This window comes from Primulina tabacum, chromosome 15, assembly GCF_025594145.1.
Source record: "Primulina tabacum isolate GXHZ01 chromosome 15, ASM2559414v2, whole genome shotgun sequence".
Taxonomy (NCBI): Eukaryota; Viridiplantae; Streptophyta; class Magnoliopsida; order Lamiales; family Gesneriaceae; genus Primulina; species Primulina tabacum.
The window spans coordinates 35672835-35696301 of NC_134564.1; the positions used below are offsets into that span (position 1 = coordinate 35672835).

The window sequence follows — 23467 nt, forward strand, 5'->3', positions numbered from 1 at the left end:
TGATAAATTTGAGCCAATCATTTACAACCTTGAGAGTCTGATGAATTTTTGAAGTATGACGATGAAATCGAGCTCAACAATGCAGGTGCTGGACAAGCTTGAGAAATTCGAGCTTTTTAATGGAACCGACTTGAATGGAGTTGCTTGAATGTGCCAAACCCAACTACAAGAATTTCAATCAGCCCACAACCCGTCTGTTTCTAATTGGGCTCCAGTCTAAGAAGTACAGCCCAACATAATGGGCCGATATTTTATGAAAGCCCGAATTTGTTATGTTCTAGTATTGGCCAGGTACTATTTAAAAGAAGTCCACTCGAGGCCCAGAAAAATGACCCGACCCAATAAATACGTATAGATAGCAAGTTTCAACCTCACTTTCTCTTCTGCACACGGAACCTGCAGCTAGTTGCGTAAGCACAGAGATTATTGGTATTGCATCCATCCCGCCACACATTTTTACAAATCTCTCCGTTCCATTAATCACCAATCATATCTGTACAAGTTTGCTTACGACTATTGTGACCATCCTACAATAAATTTTAATTTTTTTTCCCGAAGATTCCCTTTTGCTTTATCGTCTTTCTGATTTATCTTAAAAGCTAACACAATTCTTGGCATGTAATCTGGATCTAGAACTTGCCTCTTCTTTGATTTCAGCTAATTTTCAGGTAAAACTCTAACATGAATGTTTTGATGGAATAAAGATTGTTGATTGATTTTTTCCTTATGAGCGTAGAGGGTAATTGCCAATTTGTGCGTGTTTGTGTGTGTCTGTACTTAAATATATGAGTTGTTTATAAAATGACAATAAACTGAATAAAAAAAGTCATTGTAATACTCTTTGATTCCTTCGTGTATTTTGTTATCTATTAATTTTGGATTGTGAATTTGGTAGCCTGAGTTGGTTAACTTATCAATACATCGTGTTGTGTCGCTGAAGCTTGTGGTTTGTTCGCTATCTGGTTGTAATTTCTCTATAATGTCGGTTGGTGCGTGGGGCGGGTCGAAGATATTAAGGAAGTTGTTCAAACTTGAAATGGGGTGCGAATGGAAATAAATAGAATGAGGGCTGCGAAATATTCTTTAGAAAATTATCTAGAATTTTTTTTGTCACTAGTCGCCCCTGTCGGGGTGCAGCCATGATTTTGGATTCATGAGTTTACTGTTGTCTTCAACAATTATATGTTTGCTATGCAGAAATCTTAAGAATAATTTACACGCGATTTTTTATGATTATCAGGTTCGAAATGGAAGGTATAGTTGTTAGGAGAGTTATTCCTTCTGATAACAGTTGCCTCTTCAACGCAGTCGGGTAAGCTTCAAATCTTGACAAGAGTACATTTTGATAAAGAACTCGTATTTAAAGGTAGGGTTTTTCAGGAAGTGTCCTGATTAGACAGGAAAGCAATTTTTGAAACCAGGAATCAGAAAATATGGCTTCTGTAGCAGTTTCGGCCTCTCCTTTATGAATAAAGATCTTTTTCATAGAATAGCTTTTCAATCCAATCACATTTTATATTCAAACTTACGACTGCTTTTGCTACTATTTTTTCCTGACAAAAATCACGTAAAAAAGCTCAGATTTAAGAATGTTCAAGCTTGGTGATTCTGTATTCAAGATACTTCTAAACTTTAAATTGTTAGTAAAATGTGCCAGATTTGTTACGTCAGCATATATAAATCTTAAGCTTCGATATGGATACGTGTGAGTTAATCTATTGAGTTATGGATTTTTATATTCAGTTATGTCATGGACCACGACAAAAACAAAGCTTCTGAGTTGAGACAGGTAATCCAGTGATATTTGTTATCCAGCTGCAAAGACAATTCCTCTATGATGTCACTTACCAATTATACAAACTGTCAGTGCTATGATTCTTCAGGTGCTAAAATGCAGCAGTATGCTGTAATATATCTTGTCATATTTTGTTTTAAGCATCACTGGTAAGAATGAGGTAGTAATTAATACCAGCAATTGAGCCCATATATTTTATGTGTGTTGCACATGATATGCATTTGAAGTTTTAGCTATACTAGCTTTTTTAGATTAGAATTTAATATTTTATGTTATTAAATAGAGGAATCAAAATTTAATGTGTGGTATTAATAATTAAAGAAATCAACATTTTGGAAATTGGGGAAAAATAAACAAAACAGCAAAGGTATTTTTTCCGAAGGTATTTTAGGAAAGACAAAAGTGGCACATCCAGAGGCCAAACTGTTTACTCTATATGACCCTTAATTAATAATATAGCATAGAGGTATAGATTCCCTGAATGATATTTCCTCATTACCAGTCTCGATTCAGTGGGAAAATAAATGTTCCGACCAGGGGGCCACTATAGTCTTCTAGTTAGCCAGATCTTATCCATTAACAATGTTGTCCTGTACTCTGTTGCTATTTTTTAGTTTGCTCTTTATGCCACTTTAAGAAAATATTGTAAGGAGATCAATAAAAGTTATATTAAGCATGCCTTTGTTTATATTTGGTTTATATTTTCGTTGTTTCTTGTTTGACAATTGTTGATCTGACTGTTGAAGGTCATAGCTGCAACTGTAGCCAGTGATCCAGATAAGTATTCTGAAGCATTCCTTGGAAAGACTAATGAAGAATATTGTACATGGATTCTTAACCCAGAGAAGTGGGGAGGTTGGTGTCTGCTGCTCTGATTTATAGATTTTGTTATTTCCTGTCCATATAATCTACGAGCCGTTTTTTTCCTCATCTCTGAAATAACTGATATTGGTCACATAATTCCCTGGTGAGCTTCAAGCAGCTCACAGCACCTTAGGCAACAAGTACCTGATGGTTGAACAAAATATAAACTCTTTGTTAATTGTTATTGGGATTACTGTTCGACCTCAAAAAGCTGTTAACATTTTGTTTAGAGACTTTATTTGACGCCAGTCAGTTCCTAGGATGCTGCTATAATCTGATCTTTACTTGACTTGGATTTATCTCCCTTGATTGTATAACAGCAACGGGTTCTTTAATATGTTTTTGCAAATAAATTTCTTCATTCGTTTGCTTTTCATTTTGCATTCATATAAAGTTATTAATACGAATTTTGAATTCTTAATTTAATTAAAGAGAGAATCTGATCTATCCCATCCACTAGTCTCTTCAGTGATTCTTGTTGGATTTCTGATTTTCATGGTAGTATACGTAGAGTTGCTTATGTTTATGATCAACTGTTTTCACAAAGGCAGCATGCTATTAGTCTTTCAAAAAGTTATCCATCCATTTCTTCCTCATTTTCTTTGTGAACTTGTTTTGTGGCACGGAGACTAATACCTCAGATGCTTTGAATTTTGTTTTTGTGTTTCTGTTCTCTTAACCTAATATTTTTTCATGTTTAAATTTTATTCTCCATGTCTTTACCATTTACTAGCACTAATCTGTCCGTTAATATGCTTACTATATCCAATGTCTGCCTCACTTTTCTAAATTCGAACTCCCTGCCATCCTTCTTAACAGTCATGGGATTGTATTGTCTTTACGTGGAGTACTTGTGCAAAATATATTTCAGCGATCCAACTGATAACTGTTTGGAAGGGACCTTTTTTTCCTAAAATTTCGTTCAGTAAAATATTTTAGTTTGAGGTTGCATCATCAAACATCTTACCCAGCGTCTTTCAAAGTTATGAAATTTGGAGATATTTGCAGATACCACAACCATTCATTTTACTTTTTAGCAGCCACCACCACATGCAATTCCTGCACTTACATGTTTCTTTTGATACAGCAGTTAACTTGAACAAACATTATTTTGTATTAGGAGTTGACATTGGTAAATCGAACATTATTGCCTTTCCATATTTTTGGGGTGTCGCTTCTAAAGAAAATAAATTTCCAGTTAACAATGAGACTCTTCGTCTTGTATCTCGGATACTCTTATTATATAATCACTGTTTGGGACGTTGTTGTATTATCTGGCCCGTTTAAGTTTTACCCAAAAAATCAAGGCTTGTTCAGTAATCTGAATTCCGAGCTTTCCCTCTCCCTATAGGTGCTATTGAACTTGCTATATTGGCTGACTATTGCGGCCGTGAGATTGCAGCATACGATATACAGACCACCAGATGTGATATCTATGGACAGGTTAGAGAATTCATGCCTTTTTTTTTAAGTTGATCATAGTACCAGTGCTGGATTTTTATTTTTATTTTTGCATTTATTTGATTCTTCAATCTTTGAGTTATGTATCAACAGGATAAAAGCTATAACGAAAGAGCTATGCTGATCTATGACGGGCTCCATTACGACGCTTTGGCTGTATGGTTTCTTCTCCTTCCATCACTTTTTCTATAGACCAGCACTTCATCGTGCGCATAAACTGTGCATGAAATGCACATAATTTTTGCGTATTTGTAAGCTATTTATATTTTTGAATATCCAGGATAAATGAGAAGCTAGATGTTTTGTCGAAAAAGTAATTCGTAAATTTGTTTTCTGATAAAGGTGCCAAAATTTTCTCGATGGCTCTCAAATTGTGAAATAACAGTGTAGTAGGCTCATGTCCTGGGTATCAGTACTGTTGGAATTCTGTGTCTTATGCATATTCTAGTGCGCCTATTAATATTTGCCTCTCAACAGATGTCTCCCTTTGAAGGAGCACCAGAAGAGTTTGATCAGACGATATTCAGTGTTCTGAAGGACCGCAAATTGGGGCCAGTTGACCAACTTGCTCTTAACCTGGTTAAAGACCAGCAAAGGTAAAATATTACACGTAACACTAACTTCTTTCTCTTCGTGTTTATATGTTAGACCACTCACTAAACAAGGAAACTCTATCAGCAAAATAAATCTTTACCACTCCAAAAATTTCCTGCCCATTGAACTCGTTTATGTTGTTTTAGTTGATGTTTTTGCCTTGTCCGTGTCACCATACAAAATTTCCTACGGTAGTCAAGATTGGTCCACACAAGTCAATCCAATACGTTGTAACAGTCTATCTCCAAATTTTAGGAAAAGGAGTTATACGGACACTTCCAACTTCACTCTACGTTGTGGAGTATGCCAAATTGGGGTCATTGGACAAAAGGTTTACATTCCCATCTTTTTCCTTTCTTTCAATCGTCAATCAAGTCCTTAGTAAACTCAGAAATCTAATGGACTTTTCTCGTGTCAACTGAAATTTTTCACTTAACTGATTTTGCAGGAAGCAGTGGAGCACGCTCAGGCGACCGGTCATGTGAACTTTCAAGAATACAGATGACGGTTTATTTCGAGAACAGAGAGAAATCCTAAAACCTGCATTTACCAGTGTCAAGTTATTGTACTGCATTCCTTTCCTTCTGTTATGGAATGTAAAAACTATCATGCTTGTCATTTGATTGTGGAGTTATAACTTTAAACCCCTTTGAAATAATAGATTTACATGAATTGGTACAGCAAATTTATTCACTTCTAAAAGTAAATCTATCACGCAAATGACTTGTTGGATTTATAATATCTCCTACACCACGAAAAGCTAAACAATTTTTTATAATACGGTGAAAGTTATTGATATTTAGGTCAAAATCTTGGAGAGCATCGCATTGGCCGGCCCTTCTTACAATTCCAGTGGCTAAATCGTACAATAAATCATAAAAACCCGAGGGGAAGGTAAATTTATTCAAAAATATTTTGAGTTGAGTTTGAGCTTGGGTTCTTTTTATTTCGATAGTTTAACTAGCATCTACTTGGGAGTTTGTCCACCGATTGATTGATTTATTTTTCTTCTTCTTTAATACGACAAATGAAATCAATAATTTGTTTTTAAAAAAATTAATAATTTGTTTAAAAAATCTCGTGGGTTGATTACTATTATTTAAATATATCAACACATTTCCAATAAGATGTTCACGGTCTTGAAATATATTTTTATGAGTATTTCAGAAAATAATATTTACAAGTGTTTAATGGCAGATGTTCTGCTACGAGTTTTGACGACTCGGTGTCACATGCACAATTGCTGGCTCCTTATACTATATATATATATATATAATACAACGTGTTTTTCTTGAAAAATCTTCACATATTAACTTTTTTATGTATCAAAGTTATAGATAATAAGTAAATTTAACTTACAATGATTATAATTTTTTTAAAATATATATTTCGTCTGTGATAATAGTGTATAATTTAATCGTAAAATCCAAAAAAATTGTAGGTATAACATACAAAAAAAATTATCATAGGATATGCGTTGCCGAAAAATAAATATGCCCTTGAAGTGTTCCAAAATCTATGAAATTTAATTGACAAAATATTTAGTAACATATATTTTCGATTAATACACACAAAAAATTAAAACAAGAAAAAGTTATTTGTTTGGAAAAATAAAAATCAACTAACATTAAGGAACAAGTAATCCCAAAATTAAACAAAATTTTTAGAGTAGTACGGTCTCACGAATCTTTTTATATATGAGACGAGTCAATCCTACAGATATTCACAATAAAAAATAATACTCTTAACATAAAAAGTAATATTTTTTCATGAAGGACTCAAATAAGATATTCCACTCACAAATACGATACACAATCTCACACAAGTTTTTACCAAATTTTGTTAATTCCCCGTAAAATAAGATCGGAAACGTAAGACTAAAGTGCATCAAGAAAACGCTGGAATTTGAAAAGAGGCGACGAACTCGCTTATTTGTCGCTGAAAATTTCGTCTGCAGCCGCCTTTTCTCGTTGATGGAAAAGTGGAAATTTACAGAAAGCCTTACCGATAATTATTGTGATTTTAATCCGAATTCCAATCCAAGATCAACCCACAATTTAGGCACGCAAATCATTCAATCCCGTATGCCATGCTCTCTTCTTTGTTAATTTCGGGATTTCTTGATTTTGTTATTGAAACTGCGGTGATAAATTGAACTGTCGGGTTTTACAGAATGTTTGACGTCAAAGGAGCGGAACTCGCCACCGAGCTTGCTGAGCTTGTGTCTTGGAGTGGTGGGTAGCAATCTTGAGGACATTATTGATGACTTGGCTGAGGTTGCTCCTACTTTCCCCTCGGATATTAAGGTCAAGTTTACTTTTCCCCCCTAAAATCTTTAGTATAGTTGCTTTCAGCTGATTTAGTTAGCGAACGAATCTTTATTGGGATCCGATGCAGTTATTTCAGTTTTGTAATTTTTTTTAATGTTATATCCCTCTGTATGAATCTCACAGATGGCTTTGGTGGCAATTGCAAGAAGAAGAAAGTTACTGGATGATGACCTTATCATTGCCTTTGCAGAATATTCATGGGAGATACTTGACCTTTCTGGTTCAGATGTTTCGGATACCGGACTTAATCATGTAGTTACGATTTGTAAAAATCTAAGGGCCCTGGATATCAGGTAGTGATAAGTTCATATTTAAGTTTCTTGCACTAGCAATTGATGCGATATAACTGGGAAAAGTATTTTTCTTTTGTTTTGATACAATGGCCATCCAGTTGATTTGAACAGATGTTTACTTAAAGTTAGCTATTTTCTGTTGATTAGCTTCAGTTTATTGGATTTATTTGTGTAGCTGGCCTAGTAGTTGTACTTGTATTGGATGTCGTAACTGGACTTTTATTTACTTTCATGAAACTGTTATTTGTGCAGTCGATGCAGCAGATTGTCATCAAATGGCGTTTCTGAACTTCTTCAGAATTGTCATGCGCTTGAGACATTGAGATGGGGGTATGCACTTTGTAATCGTTTTCTCGTTCAGCTAGTTATCTTGCATAGTATGCGAAAGAGATATTCGACGAGATGTTAGGTTAGATTTACTGCTAATATAGCATTGTTTTTCCTGTTTTGGTTCTTATGTGAAGATATTTTTAGTCCTGGTGCATAAACTGTGAACCATTAAGGCTATTTGTTCAGTTGTTTGGTATTGTAACTTCTGAGTTTCGTCGTCATTTTCATGTGATAATTGTGGTCCACCTATTGGATTTTGACATCAAGGATAAAACTGATATCAGGAAACGAACCAAATTAATGTTGCAGAGGTTGCTCCAGGAGTGACTATGCTGCCCGTCATTGTTTGAATTTCTTAAAACCAAATCTCGTTTATATGGAGGGAGAATCGTGGGAGGATCTTGATACTACCAACGTTGCACATGGTGCACAGTCACTTCGATGGCTTGTCTGGGTATGTGTTTTGTTATGTACAATACTTGTTTTAGATATATTCTTGCCTCTTACAGAGGGCCGTTAAATTTTTTATTTATAATATTTCCAAAATTGTAATTTTCATCCTCAAAATACGTCGCATCACCCCGTATGCCCCTGCTCGTCCTGTCTCACCGTCCCTTTCCCTGAATACCTGGATCACGCCCTTGATGTCAACATAGTTCAAGATGAGATAGATTTCATATCCAGTTTACCCTATTGTTAACCATTCCTGTCCATTTTCAGCCTACAGTCGACAAGAATTCAGAGGAGATCTTAGCCCATGAATGCCCGCGCATTAGAGTAAATCCTAAACCATCACTTTTGGGTCTCAGGGGCTCTGGAGTTCCTCCAGGAGCATTATTGCAATATGTATTGGATGACCCCATCGTGAAAGATCTAGATCCGAAAACTTGGGCTGTCTCTGGGTTCATTCCAAGAACTGCAGCTCAACCGATTTCAAGTCCAGATGAATTATCCATAGCTGAGAAATTCAGGCTAGCGTTTCTTGAAAGAGACACTCGGTTAGCCCCAAAGAGGGCGAAGAACGCAAGGCAACATCAACGACGTGCAGAGAAGGAATGGGTGATGATGAATTCGAGAGCAAAAGCGTTGGCACTTGCCTCACAAGCTAAGAGATCTGTCCACCTCAAGAACTTGTGAATTACAGAAGTATCTCGGTTGTGTTTTTCGTCACTTAACAACATTATAGAAGATTTTACTGTCCTCGAAGTCGAAAGTGGTGAATATTTACCTTGCCCTTGTGTTGTGGTAAGCATGAAGTATCTGTACCGTCATACATGATTGTATTCCCCAATATTTTGAATCTTTGTGTGTTCAATCTTATTTTAATCTTGGGTGAATCATAAAGTCGCTAAGTTGACTGGTTGGTTACGTTGTTGGATGGGTAATCCATGAATATTTGCTTCTTAACAACAATAAATAAATGGAATGACTCGAATATGTGACAAAAATGAGATACCTTTTTTTAATATTATATATTATTAATCAAAGTTCTCCTCTAAATAATTATGTTTGGCGTTAAATTATATTACTTTTTTATTCGCAAGGACTACTTTTTCATGATACTCTTGGTTTGTTTAGGAAACAATAATAATAGAAAAACTCATTTTAGTGCAATTATATTTTACATACCAATTTATTTGATATTATTGTATTTTGAATTTAATGTATAATTCTATTTGAGAAACGGAGCCTCGATATTCTATGTTCAAAGCCTTCTTAGTTCTTACCCTCCGTCAAACTAGACCGCTCCGACTAGCGATCGAGCTGCCCGAAACATTTTACTGTCTTCGAAATAAACCTAAAAATCGACGGTTTACACCGTTTATCCTGCCCCTGCTATGACGTTCAGATACTTTACAGGTAAAAAAAATCCTTAAACCCGAAAACCCAATGCGCTGATGTCCCCGTTTGAAAGAAGTCGAAGGGGAAACACCATGTTCCGTTCCAACTTATCTACGAGGATCATCTTGGAACTATCATCACGCAACTTTGCTTCAATCTATTTCCAGTCGCAGCTTAGCCCATTTCCTGTTGTTGGTCCCACACCATTTTCAAGGTTTAATTTTTGTAAGTTCCAGACACTTCTCTCTATTCGAAAAGGGATTCGTGAACTTCGAGAGAGAATTGAAACGGTTAAAAACACGCAGAAACTTGCCGAAGCTATGGAAGTAGTGGCTGCGACCAGAGGCGAAAGCTTTCCTACATCAAAAGAAGCTCAAGTGATTGCTGATGCTGTATTTTCTCTGTTTTTGAGGAGGAGGTTGATAAACTGGAGCTTTTGTACACAAAGTTTGTGTCTTTTATTAAGTCCAATCCTGTACGTGATTCATACATTGCTTCCTTTGTCTGCAAAAGCTGAAGCCTGTGATGTCAATGGGAAGAGTGTTGATGCTAGTGAAGACGAGTTCTTTAGATTGACCACTAAAGGGGGCAACTTGATTGTGGAGAGGGATCGTATAATGGGTAGGCAACGGAAAAAATGTCACCAAATTTCGAGTTCGAGCAGGACCCGCACAAATTCTTGATGCATTGATACCCCTTAATTTGAACAGTTAGATATTAAAGGCTTTGCAGGAATCATATGCTAGTGAATTAATGGCTAGAATGAACGCAATGGGTAGTGCTATTGATAATGTGGTGAAGTTGAAGAGGTCTCTTTCAATTGCTTATAACCGGGAAAGGCAGGAGAAGATCACGGGCGAAAATTTGGACATTGTTGCTGGAGCTGAGGCCCTTTGCAATTGGGGTGAACAACTCAAGTCCTAATTGTTTTCTTCTCCTTCTTGCATTTATGGTATCTTTTTTCCAACTCATTGGACTTGCCTTGATAGGGAGATATTACATTGTTAACGCAAACAAGTGTCACGTAAAGGTTGTTGCTAGGATTTGTTTTGGTAAGTCTGCTCGATATATTTAGTCTGTCCGACGAGAGAATTTCATGTTGTTTCTTGGTGGTTCTAAGAGGCTAGCAAGGTGAAGGAAGTGGTTCATAGATCGATTATCGATACTGCAAAAATTAACCGCAACTGTTTACCGTTTTCGTTCCTTGATGCAAACTGAGATTTATGATATTAATTTCCGCATAGTCGATGGATTGTTAGGAACCTGATCTCTGATGTTCTGCAATAATCATGGATGCACTTCTTGTAATTTCTTCTGGTAGTTCTAGAATATGATGAAAATTTTGTGTGCTTACATTGGAAAGATGGTATAAAATTCCACCATGGCTCCAGAAAACTTCATTTTGTTTTTTGAATCGTTTACCAACTGAAAATGTAGAACCTGTGCACGATAACACCTTTTGATTTCAACAAAAATTCTTGATGGCTGTACGATTGGCGACTGCCACTCTCTTTTTACTATTCATTCAGTGTCAGGAGTGCATATACATATATATAAAGAAATTTTTAATAAAAAAAAAAAAACAACGAAGATTCCTTTACTCAATTTCTAGCAAACCGAGGGTTGAAAAATGGCTTAAAAAATTAAGATTTGTCTCTACTTTTGGGAGGTACAAGGAATTATTGGCGACAGATTCAGTGCATGGCGGCGGCCGTCGTAGTCATCTGACAGAGTGCAGTCTTGATTGGCTGTTAGCTTATTTGTAAGATAATAATGATTGTTCTGTGAAAAAAAAAAATCGGTGTTACCCAAAATACTTGTAAATCTCATTCAATCGGAACAGATGTTTTTTTTTACCCTTTTGCTTTGTAAAATTAAATGTCATTACTGTGGTGTAGTTATTGTGTTATGCTGGTTGATTAATTGGTTCAAATGATGTTTTATTTATATTTTGTGATATTTTTGTAAAAACAAATAGTATATATATGTTTTAGAAAAGGGTTAGAATATTAAAATTATGTGGGAAATAAGAGAGATGAATTTAGCCACGCCACCTTTTCCTTTGAACGTGTCCGTCATTACGTCTGTGTAAGATGGCATCATCGAGCACAAATCTTTTCACCTAAACTGGTGACACCTCTTTTATGTGGTTTAAGTTCGAGAGAATATGACCCGACCCGATCATACCCTCGATCAGTCGAATAAGACCTTGAGTTGATTCGGATTTCTCAACGATATTTCATTTTTGTGTGGAAAAACGAATGCGTGAGTGAATCTGCCGCAAAGCTCGATCAATTGATTGTTCAAGCAACGTACGTACGGCCTTCTACATTAACTTCTGATTAATCAGCAAAGCAAAAATTTGTCTGGAGATTTATGACGTCCCGATAATGCGATTTGGGAAGTGCTGTCCAAATAAATCGTATGTTACGCGTGGCTTTAACTCAGCATAGTGTGCATTGGAGGACATTCTGTTGATAGCTCAAAATAGAGTTATTGTCACAATTTCATGAAGAGAAAGTGGACAAAAGGAAACAACCGGGAAAGGCCGAGTGGGGAAATACAAGTAGTGAAGTCCCATTTGACCGTTCCACAGAGACAAGAAAGAGATGTAAAATCGATACCCAATTATATGTTGAGAAAATGTATTTTTATTGTCTTCCCCCTTGTCTATCATCCATTTCCAATTTCTTTTTCCCTTGTCTTGTTTTAACTTACAAGTTAGCTCGATCCGTGTCCAGCGCTATATACTTATTAACAAGGCTTCAATGTTCTGTACCCTCTAAATATTCCTTGAGATGGGCTGATACTTGAAGCTGCTATAATTTTTCAAGAAGCTGCGCTGAGGAAAGCAGTTGCCTGGAATATTGTGTACAAAAAGGTAACTTTTTTCCTACTTGTTTGTTTTCCGTTCTGTGTAAAATCTTGATTTCATACTGGGAATTTCGGAATCCTGGATATTTCTAACCGAGTTTTTGTGTGTATCTTTCCAGGAAATGGAGAGTAAATACGGTTTATACAGCCCTGGAAGCAGTGGCTGGACATGGTTGAAAAACGAAGAATTCCAGGAGGAGGATGTGTGGGGAGCTTTCCAGAAAATACAGGATTCCATTTCCAGGGACAAGACCACTTACATGTCAAAAGGCCTCCAATACCCAGCCAGTTCAATACCGAATCCCAACAAAAAATCTTTTGCTGGCGAACCCGAAATCGTTCAACGTCGCTCCACACCTTTGAGCATACCTGACTGGCCAAAAATTTACGGAACCAGCTGTTCAGAAACCTACAAGAATTCTTGTTTTTGGCTGGATGCAGCAGATTTCAATAGGGGCGAGAGTTACCGTGGATTCCCACGAAACAGGTGGAACAGCGATATTGAAGAAGAAGAAGATTACGATGATGGAGAAATGGAAGGGAGCACAGTGATACCTCCTCACATATGGATCGCTAAGAAAATACGTCCTTCATCTTCTGTGTGTGAAGGTGCTGGAAGGACACTCAAAGGCAGAGATTTACTCAGTGTGAGAAACGCTGTTCTTACCAGAACTGGATTTCTCGAATCAAAATCAAAACGTTTGTAGCACACAAAAAATTGTAAATAGTACGCTCAAAATATGAAAAACTGTAAATTTTTACGTTGAAAAAATCACATGTCTATAAATTACTGCGTATAATGGATACGAAGCTGTCGTAATAGTTGATTTTTCCTGTAATATAATTGGGATATGATGTTACAGCTGTGTGGGGGCAAATTCCATGTATTTTCTGTTCCTCGCGATGCCGCGTTTGTTCTATGTATAATTTGCGTATCCCTTCCATGTACATTATTATCTACGCACTTGTAAGGAAATTTCGTCTATATTTTCTTTCTTTCTTGAAAATTTGAGCTGTAGTTCACGAGCATAATAGAATTAAAATGTCGGATTTCTCAATCAAAGTAGCCATAGTCTGAATATTTTTTCTTTGAACTAGCACGAATGGTTTGGGTCCTGAAGGGGAACCAAATTACTAAAATCGTGGGTATAATATATACTAGTATACTCGACACATACGATGCATGTGTTATATAATAAATTTTTATTATATAAAAGTTTGTTTTAGTTAAAATATTAATAATTATAACAGTTTGGATAAAAATAAAATACTTTAAAATTCAAGAAATCGGATTATATTGAATAGAGATATGTTGGTTTATAAACACCAATGGATAAAATGACAAGATAAGTTTGAGGGATAGGTAAAATTAAATAAAATTTCACCAAATTGATGATAACTTAGTTAATAAATGTATATTACTCAACCTTGTTAGAATAAACGAACGCATGTTATATCGATTTTGATATACTGTACATCTATCGTAAACACTTATGTAAGCACTAATGTAAAGTCGCTCATATGTTCAATGTACAATTTCCCTTACAAATTTTATCGAATTAAATTATTTCTAAAGAATCTTAGATCCGGTCACCATAGCACTTGGAAAAAAATGCATGAACTTGCTAAAAAAATATTGTGTGTGAGAGAAAGAGACTTTACTTTTGTCTTATTGTGAATCCCTTGAATATACTTGATTGGGGACAATGGATAGACGCAAAATGGATTGGAGCCCTTTTTTTTTATTACAAACTATACACTTTCAATCAATATAAGAGTAGGTCTTGAGACGATCTCACGGATTTTTTTTTATGAGACGAGTCAACTCTACCAATATTCACAATAAAAATTAATACTCTTAGCATATGAATGACCAAAATAAGAGATCTGTCTCACAAAATATGACTCGTGAGAATGTCTCAAACAAATTTTTGTCTTAATACAATATATGGTAATGTAAAAAATATGGAAAACAAGAATGGCGTCATTTTTTTAAGAAAGTATAGATTATGATTAACTGATTAATGACACAAAAGACTTCGTGTAATTGAATCTTATTGGTGTTTTATTGCTAATGGTCTCTTAGAAGTAGATGTATAATAATGGGAATAAAGAAATTGAAAAGCATGTACCACCATCTTTATTTCATTTAGATGAGGAGAAATAGTCCATCATTTGGAGAACATCACTTCATGTAGATTAATAATAAATAGGTCTCTTGTGAGACGGTCTTACAAATTTTTATTTATGGGACGGGTCAACCCTGAAAGGAATTTTATTCCTTGATATATTCTCCTTTTTTATCTTTAATATTTTGCCTTTCTAGACATGAGGATAATCTCGAAATTGATGATATGATCTCTTATAAATTCAATATGTGATATAAGACTATATTTTGATATGACTCGTAATATCTTTAAGATATGATCACAATATCTTTAAGATATGATATCACAATATCTTTAAGATATTATTCTTGTTTTAAAAAGAGTTTGTTTCCTAATGAAATTGGTTTTTCTATTTTAAATAGGACTAAAAGGAGAAGAAACAAAAGGGTGAGAGAGTGACGATACAACAAAAACTTTCGGAGAGACAGAGATGCATTTGTACGAAGAAAAGGTTTTCTGATTGAAGCCATCTCGTGATTGATAACTTGTTGCTGTGAAATGCTGCCAACATCCGAAGACAACACCTAATCACCATGTTGATTAGTGTGTGGAGTTTTGAAGATTTTTTTCACTTCTCAGTTGATGCATCCTATGTATTTTGGTTATACGGTTTGTTAGAGGTTTAGGATGCAATTTGTTACTCGCCTTAATAAGGGAGTTGTTTTATTCTTTCACTAGTATTGGTTTTTGTAAACTTACAAGTTTTTCTAGTGAATTATTTTGCCCTGAGGCACCCCACAAGTATTTTATACTTGTGCATAATTTACATCTCGTATCTCGTATTATTATCATTATTCCAGCTACGTGTAGGTGTGTTAAAATCATAATTTCCGCTGCATGTTGTCGTGGGTGTTACAACACCTATGCACAACACCTACATTCTGATACACACAACACTCGCCCTCGTCACATTCACCCTGTGGAAACGGAACTTTCAATTGGTATCAGAGCTTCCACTTGACGCTACTAAGTGAGATCCTGTTTTGTTTTGTTTTCAGAGTGAAAAGGAATTATGGAAGGATCAACAAATACTGTTTTTAGGCCTCCCGTGTTGGATGGATCAAACTATGCATTGTGGAAAGTAAAGATGAGGGTTTTTATTAAATCCATTGAAGAAAGAGCTTGGCAACATGTACTTGATGGTTGGAGTCCACCAAAACTCGAGGATGCTGACGGAGACACACGGCTCAAACCTGAAAGTACATGGACTGTCGATGAAGTGCAAACTTCAAACTTTAATTTCAAGGCTCTCAATGCTATATTTTCATCTGTTGACACAAGGATGTTTAATTTAATCACCACTTGTGTATGCGCCAAAGATGCTTGAGAGATACTCCAGAAGCACTGTGAAGGATCCGCAAGTGTGCGTAAAACTAGGCTAAGGATGGTGACATCAAAGTTCGAAAGTTTGAGAATGGAGGACAAGGAGTCTATTCTTGAGTATGATAGCCGGTTGAGACAACTTTCTAATGAAGCTCACAGTCTTGGAGATCCCATGTCCAATGAAAGATTGGTGAACAAAGTTTTAAAATCTCTATCTGAGAAATTTAATGTCAAAGTTTGTGCAATTGAAGAATCTAAAGACACTTCAACAATCAACCTGGATGAATTAATGAGTTCCCTCAGAACTTTTGAGATGAATCTTGATTTACAAAAGAAGGATAAAGGGAAGACAATAGCCCTTGAAGTTTCAACTGACTCTTATGATGAAATCCTTCAAATATCTAAAGAAGTGAATGAATCTTATTTAGGTGAAGATTCTATCTCTCTAATTACTAAAAAATTCGGTGATTACTTGAAAAAAATGAGAGAAAAGAAGAAAATTGGACAAAAATCTGTGTTGCCCAATATCACCACTTCTGCAAAAGCTCAAAAGTTTACTCCTAGGAAAGGACAATTTCGACCAAAAACTGAATTGCAAATCCAATCAAATGTCAGAAATTTGGACTCAGTACAATGCAGAGAGTGTTCTGGATTTGGACACTATGCCAATGAGTGTGCCAATCGACTTCGAAGAAACAAAGGCATGGCTGTCACTTTGAGTGATGAAGAGTCTGATGATGATCAAGGATCAAGTGAATCTGAAAATCACACATCGTTATCTTCTGTGATCAAGGAAAAACGCTCAATGCAAATCAATCCTTTGGGTGTTGTCACATGTGTTGCAATACCTGGCCGCAACACCTCTTTGAATTCAGTATGTCTTAAATCTACAACCCTTGCGGAGGCAAGTCAGTCTGAAACCCAAGAGGTAGATGATGATGAAGTCACTCTAGAAAGTGTGCAGACGATGTACGAAGAATTATATGAAGACTGGATCAAAAGAACTAAAGGAAATGCAATTCTCTCCAAAGAGAATGCTGAGTTAAAGTCACAAATTTCACGACTTGAAGTAATCTTAAGCAAGAAAGATTTGGAATTATGCAAAGTCAAAGAGGAACTTGGAGAAGCAACTCAGATTCTTGCCAAGATGAATTCAAGTTCATCCAAACTTGATTCACTTTTGATGATTGGACAAAATGACAAAGCTGGACTTGGTTATCCGAACAGTCTATTCGAAATTGGAGAATCTTCCAATACTGAGAGAAAACCAACTGTTTTTGTCAAAGGAAGTGTTGAAACCTCAAATGCTACACAAACTGAAAAAGGTGCTCCATCTAAAAGGCAAATATCTACCAAGAAGTCCAAATCCAGAAAACGCCACTTTATCTGCCACTATTGTTTTAGATCTGGTCATATCAAACCCTACTGCTTTAAACTGAGAGATGATTACAAGAGATGAGAATCAGAACAGGTGTTGCCACAGGTGTTGTATAACACCCGACGCAACACTGCCAACAGAAAACCGACGGTAAAAAGGGTTTGGGTACCAAAGGCTAAGATTCAATGTTCCGTTATTTATACTTCATTAAAGACTAACATTGCAGGAATATGGTACTTTGACAGTGGCTGTTCGCGCCACATGACAGGTTCTAAAGACCATTTGATTGACTATGTTGAACTGAGGAGTGGTCATGTGACATATGGTGGTGGTGCTAAAGGAAGAATTGCTGGCAAAGGAACCTTGAATGTTGATGGACTGCCTAATCTACACAATGTGCTTTATGTCGAAGGGCTTAACTCAAACTTAATAAGCATAAGTCAACTTTGTGATGACGATTTGCATGTTAAGTTTGATAAAGACAATTGTGAAGTGTTTGATAATTCTAATACTCGTATTTTGACAGGTACAAGGTCTGCTGATAATTGCTATCAACTTGGAGAAGACTTAGTATGCAATCATTCAAAAGTAAGTGAACTAAACTTGTGGCATCAAAAATTGGGACATGCAAACTTCAAGACATTAAAGAATCTTGGTAAGTACGATGCTGTGAGAGGTATGCCTAATTTATCCTCTGGAATTCCGTATGTTTGTGGTGCATGTCAAAAGGGTAAGCAAACACGTGTTCCCCATCAAGTGTTGCAACACTTTGGGACAACACGGTGTCTTGAACTCTTGCACATGGATCTTATGGGTCCAATGGAAGTGGAAAGTCTTGGAGGTAAGAAGTATTCATGCGTTTGTGTGGATGATTTCTCTCGCTTTACTTGGGTAAGATTTCTTAGAGAAAAATCCGATACATTTGATGTTTTCAAGAAATTACATGCTAAGATTACTAATCTACATAATCTGAGGGTTGGTAAGATAAAGGACTGACCATGGTAAAGAATTTGAAAACTCACACTTTATATCATTTTGTGAAAAGAGAGGGATAACTCATGAATTTTCGGCCCCTAAGACTCCTCAACAAAATGGAATAGCCGAAAGGAAGAATAGGACACTGCAAGAAATGGCTAGGGTCATGTTAAGTTCAAAGAATATTTCAAAGAGATTTTGGGCCGAGGCCTTGAACACAACATGTCATATTTCAAATCGTGTGTACTTAAGGAGTGGTTCTACTATAACATCCTATGAAATCATCATGGGAAAGAGGCGAACCTTAAGTATTTTCATGTCTTTGGGTGTGTATGTTATGTTTTGAATGACCGAGACCATCTTGCAAAGTTTGACTCTAAAAGTGACAAATGTTTATTCGTTGGTTATTCATCTAATAGTCGTGCCTATCGCGTGTATAATCTGAGAACAAGAACGACTATGGAGTCTATTAACGTTGTTTTTGATGATCTTGCAGATCTAACGGGAAAAACAATCGAGGATGATATTGATGGGCTGCTGAACGAAAGTGAGACACTGCCTAACACAGATGTTGCACCCGGTGTTGTAACACCGGAGACAACACCTGCACTGGCAGAATCAAATGATGAACTAGGAAAGTATACTGAGAATGATGACAGTGTAACCAATGAAGAGATTGATATTCCCAGCAAGGTTCAGAAAAATCATCCATCATCTCAGATCATTGGAGAAACATTTGGAGGAATGCAAACGAGAAGAAAGGAGAAGGTAGACTATCGCAAAATGATGGGACTAGTATGCATGACTTCCGTATACTCTCAAGCAAATCACTCTTGTTTTGTTTCACTCATGGAACCCAAAAATATAAATGAAGCCTTAAAAGATGAATTTTGGGTTGATGCAATGCATGAGGAACTTGAACAATTTGTTAGGAATGATGTGTGGGATTTGGTTCCCAGACCCGATAATGTGAATGTTATTGGAACCAGATGGATCTTTAAAAACAAAACTGATGAATCTGGAATTGTTGTGAGAAATAAAGCAAGGCTAGTGGCTCAAGGGTATACTCAAATTGAAGGAATTGATTTTGATGAAACATTTGCCCCTGTTGCTCGGATTGAATCGGTTAGACTTTTACTTGCTATTGCATGTTATATGGACATAAAATTATATCAAATGGATGTGAAAAGTGCCTTTTTGAATGGCATCTTGAAAGAAGATGCTTATGTAAGCAAACCTAAAGGATTTGAAGATCCACACCACCCGAACCATGTCTACAAGTTGAAGAAAGCACTCTATGAACTTAAACAAGCTCCAAGAGCATGGTATGGAAGGCTTACTGAATATCTGCTTGACTTAGGTTTCAAACGAGGTGAGGTTGATAAAACTCTTTTTATTCAAAAATCGAAGCATGATATTCTTGTGTGTCAAATCTATGTGGATGACATCATTTTTGGTGCTTCTTCTCAAAAGCATGTTGATGAATTTGTTAAATGCATGTCTACCACATTTGAAATGAGTATGGTAGGAGAATTAAGTTTCTTTCTTGGATTGCAAATTAAACAAATGCATGATGGTATCTTTCTATGTCAATCCAAGTATGCCAAGAATTTGGTGAAGAAATTCTCTACTGAGAACACTAAGCACATGAAAACACCAATGGGGTCGACTGAAAAATTTTCCAAAGACGATGTTGCGGCAGGTGTTGACAACACCCAGTATCGCAGCATCATAGGCAGTCTTCTTTACTTAAGTGCAAGTCGTCCCGACATCATATTTAGTGTTTGTTTGTGTGCTAGGTACCAGGCTGATCCTAAAGTCACTCATCTAAAGGCTGTCAAAAGAATTTTACGATATATATCTGGAACAGTTGACTTAGGTTTATGGTACACCAAAGAAACAAACACCAATTTAGTGGGCTTTAGTGATGCTGACTGGGCTGGAAACTTAGATGATAGGAAAAGTACCACGGGTGGGTGTTTTTATCTTGGTAACAATTTGGTGTCATGGTATAGTAAAAAGCAAAATTGTGTATCTCTGTCCACTGCTGAATCTGAATATGTTGCAGCTGCTAGCTGTTGTTCACAACTTTTGTGGATGAATCAAATGATTAAAGACTATGGTTTCAACAGTGACACCTTAATTGTATACTGTGACAATTCAAGTGCAATTGATATTTCAAAAAATCCAGTACAACACTCTCGAACGAAACACATAGACATTAGACATCATTTTATTCGAGATTTAGTTGATAAGGGTACAATTCGAATGGAATTTGTTGGAACTGAGAACCAACTGGCTGATATCTTTACAAAACCATTGGATTTTGAGAGATTTTCCAATCTTAGGAAGTCTCTCAGCTTGTGTACACAATGATCACTCACGGATGTTGTCCTCGGTGTTACAACACCTGTGGACAACACCCAGCATGCATGTGCACTTTATTTTTAGGATGCTAGACATACTGCATATATCCTGCTTTGTGTGAAGCCTGTACAAGTGTAGGATATTGAATGGCGTGCTCTCAGTTGTGAATCAAACTTTCCATCAATATTCTCCAAAGAATGGTGTGTGCTCAATCTAAGTCATAAAGCTGTTGAGGATGATCGTGTACCACATGATCTTGTCCAATGTAGATAATGACTTAGAAAATTCTTGAGCAATATGGTGAAAAATAGAAAAGAGAATAAAATAGAACAAAAAAATGTTTAGAAGAAAATGGAAAAAGCTACCTAGAGGAGTCCAATGAAGACCGTTCTTCTAGTGTGGGAGCTACCACTTCTAAGTCAAAATACAGATGGAAAAAGCTACCTAGAGGAGTCCTATGAAGACCGTTCTTCTAGAGTGGGAGCTACCATGTCTGAATTAAAAATGTTCAAGAAAGTTTGAGTCCAACTTGTGAGTGTTGCCAAGAGGTGTTGCCAACACCTAAGTACAGACTGATCACATGCGTGTGCATTTCATTTTTTATCATACTTTAGGCATAAATTTAAGTCATTCATACTGTTGTTTTGTGAATTCATCATGTCCAGTGGGCTACCAGTTTTTGATTCATGAAATTCGAAGAACACCCTAACCAACGTAATTTTGAAATATCTTGATTGCTAACTGTTTGTGGGGTTAATTCGACGTGGTGCTTTATCCTGCCTGATTTCTTGAAATAATGATGGCACTGTTTCAGAAAGTTACCGTTGGGTGAGAGTAAAAATAGAGTTGAAAAGGTGCTGAAGTTGCGGCTCAACAGAATGTTACCGTTGGAGGGGTGTGCTTAAATATTTAGGGATAAATAAGTAACAACTTTACGGCTTACTATTTTCCATTATATTCTAAAATCTCTCCTACCCTAACTATTTGTTTTTTTTTTCGCGCAAAAGTATCTGTGTTCTTCGTAAATTTCTGTCTTCTTCGAACTTCCCTACTTTGCTATTCTCTATTTCGCAGATGGCTGGCTTTGATCCTCAAGACATTAGGAGTGAAATGGCTGCGAGCATGGGCGACAAATCACCTGACACAACACCCACAGCCGCAACCGATGTTGTGGGCATGGAAATTGTGGGTGTACCAGAAGAACCAATCCCGCTGGAAATGATCGCTCCTGGTGAACCTGGGAACGAAATCACTGTCGAGAATCCCCCAAATTTTGAGGCCGTGAATAGAGCCTTTCCCCCTGCTCCTATGCGCCGTAAGTCAAAGAGACAAGCAGGGCTCGATCCTGACTTTGTCCCTACCAAGAAACCAAGGGCATCCACCGTCCCATTTATTCTGGACCCCGATTTCTCATATGGAGACGACTCCAATGATGATGATTTTGAGTTGGTGGCTCGCCCCAAACCAACTGTTGCTGCTAAGGAATCTGGTTCTACTTCTGGTAGTCAAAAGCCAAACCCATTCACGGATTCTCATGAAGCTGCAGAAGAACAATCTCCTGGTGAACCTGAAGATGATGAACAATCTTTGGCAGAGTTTCTTGCTCAGCTCAAAGAAGATAAGGCCGCCCGAAAACAAATGGCTAAGGAGAATGAACCTGACTCAGAAATGATGAAGGAATTCGAGCAAAACCAGCCTGGTACCTCTGATGACTCCTCCTCATCGTCTGTATCTGACTTTGAATCTGAGGAACAAGGTGATGATGCATCTGAGGACATTGACTCTGAATCTAGCGAGTCTTCTGAAGATGATGCTACTGATGTTGCTGCCGGTGTTGAGGTGGATGTTGACAACACCGAGCACAACATTGACTCTGCTGACTATGATGTGAGTAAATCTTTTTCCCCCAAATTTTATTCTGAGGATGCCTTGGCATTATGGCCGCTGTTTGTTCAGAGAGAGTTGGTTGAGGAGAAAAATATTGATGTCACTGCCTATGGGAAATACAACCTGGTTGAGTTTCTCAAAAACAGAAAGTTGCTATCCACAGTCACCACTGTTATGCCCTACTGTCGCCGTGTGGTGTTAGAATTCTACTGTAATCTTCTGCGCAGTGTTGGACATGAGGAATCGGTGAAGTATGGGAGAGTGTTTGTTCGGGATCATATCTACAAGTTCTTCCCGTCGGTGATCAATGAATTCTACAACACTCCGGATCTTGAGGAAGCTGACGAGGATCTTGACATACATGCTGTCACCTCTGTGCTCACTGGAGGTGTGATCCAAGTATTCCCCGACTATCCCAAGAAGCTGAGCGCTGCTAATCTCACGTCCTTCTACTCTGTCCTACATAAGACCTCCATTTGGAATTGGACCCCGTCAACAAATTCCACCACTGTGACCAGATCTCAAGCCCTGGTTTTGTTTAATATTGGCACTGGAAGGGCCTTTAATTTTGGGAGGTTGGTGTTCAGGACAGCATTACAATATGCTGAAGGGGACTTCAAGAAGACTAAGCTACCATATCCCTCACTGATCTATGGGATCTTGGAGTCTCAAGGGTTCATTAGGGACATTGATGAAGATCTCTGCCTTGTTACAGACTCCCTGAAGATTTCTCCTGTGTATTTTAAAGGCAACAGACAGATTGATCTGCCGTGGGTGACTTCCAGTGTTGCTCCGGATGTTGGCAACACTGATGATACAACATCTGAACATGTGCCTGAGACAGCTGAACATCCACCTACAGATGTTCCTCCTACTGGTTATGTCACACTGTCTATCTCCTACATTCAAGCTCAGATTGCCTATGGTCGACAACAGATTGAAAATGCCAAGAAAACCATTGAACATTATGAAAATCAAGTGGCTGA

The 23467-nt window shown here is 37.0% G+C and overlaps 3 protein-coding genes and 1 pseudogene across 5 annotated transcripts; all 4 read left to right on the forward strand.

Moving 5' to 3' along the window:
* The first annotated feature begins 369 nt into the window (after positions 1–369).
* Positions 370–5403, forward strand: LOC142526467 (OVARIAN TUMOR DOMAIN-containing deubiquitinating enzyme 2). Of its 3 annotated transcripts, XM_075630893.1 has the most exons (10): positions 405–428; positions 627–668; positions 1241–1312; positions 1744–1789; positions 2542–2650; positions 4011–4102; positions 4214–4276; positions 4598–4716; positions 4970–5045; positions 5163–5403. In XM_075630893.1, the coding sequence occupies exons 3-10, from the start codon at positions 1248–1250 to the stop codon at positions 5217–5219; spliced, it is 627 nt and encodes a 208-aa protein (XP_075487008.1). In that variant the 5' UTR covers positions 405–428; positions 627–668; positions 1241–1247; the 3' UTR covers positions 5220–5403. The 3 variants fall into 3 exon arrangements, with proteins under 3 accessions (XP_075487007.1, XP_075487008.1, XP_075487006.1); XM_075630892.1 differs by lacking the exon at positions 627–668 and having other exon boundaries at positions 370–429; XM_075630891.1 differs by lacking the exon at positions 405–428 and having other exon boundaries at positions 436–668.
* Positions 5404–6559: 1156 nt separating this feature from the next.
* LOC142526465 (uncharacterized) lies at positions 6560–8967 on the forward strand. The gene is made up of 6 exons (XM_075630890.1): positions 6560–6796; positions 6887–7020; positions 7168–7337; positions 7590–7667; positions 7977–8121; positions 8388–8967. Exons 1-6 carry the CDS (start codon positions 6688–6690, stop codon positions 8802–8804), a joined length of 1053 nt encoding a protein of 350 aa, XP_075487005.1. The 5' UTR covers positions 6560–6687; the 3' UTR covers positions 8805–8967.
* Positions 8968–9354: 387 nt separating this feature from the next.
* Positions 9355–10991, forward strand: LOC142526466 (ATP synthase gamma chain, chloroplastic-like; annotated as a pseudogene).
* A 1514-nt stretch (positions 10992–12505) lies between these two features.
* LOC142526139 (protein S40-4-like) lies at positions 12506–13090 on the forward strand. Its single transcript, XM_075630398.1, has one exon. It carries the CDS (start codon positions 12506–12508, stop codon positions 13088–13090), a length of 585 nt encoding a protein of 194 aa, XP_075486513.1.
* The last annotated feature ends 10377 nt before the right edge of the window (positions 13091–23467 follow it).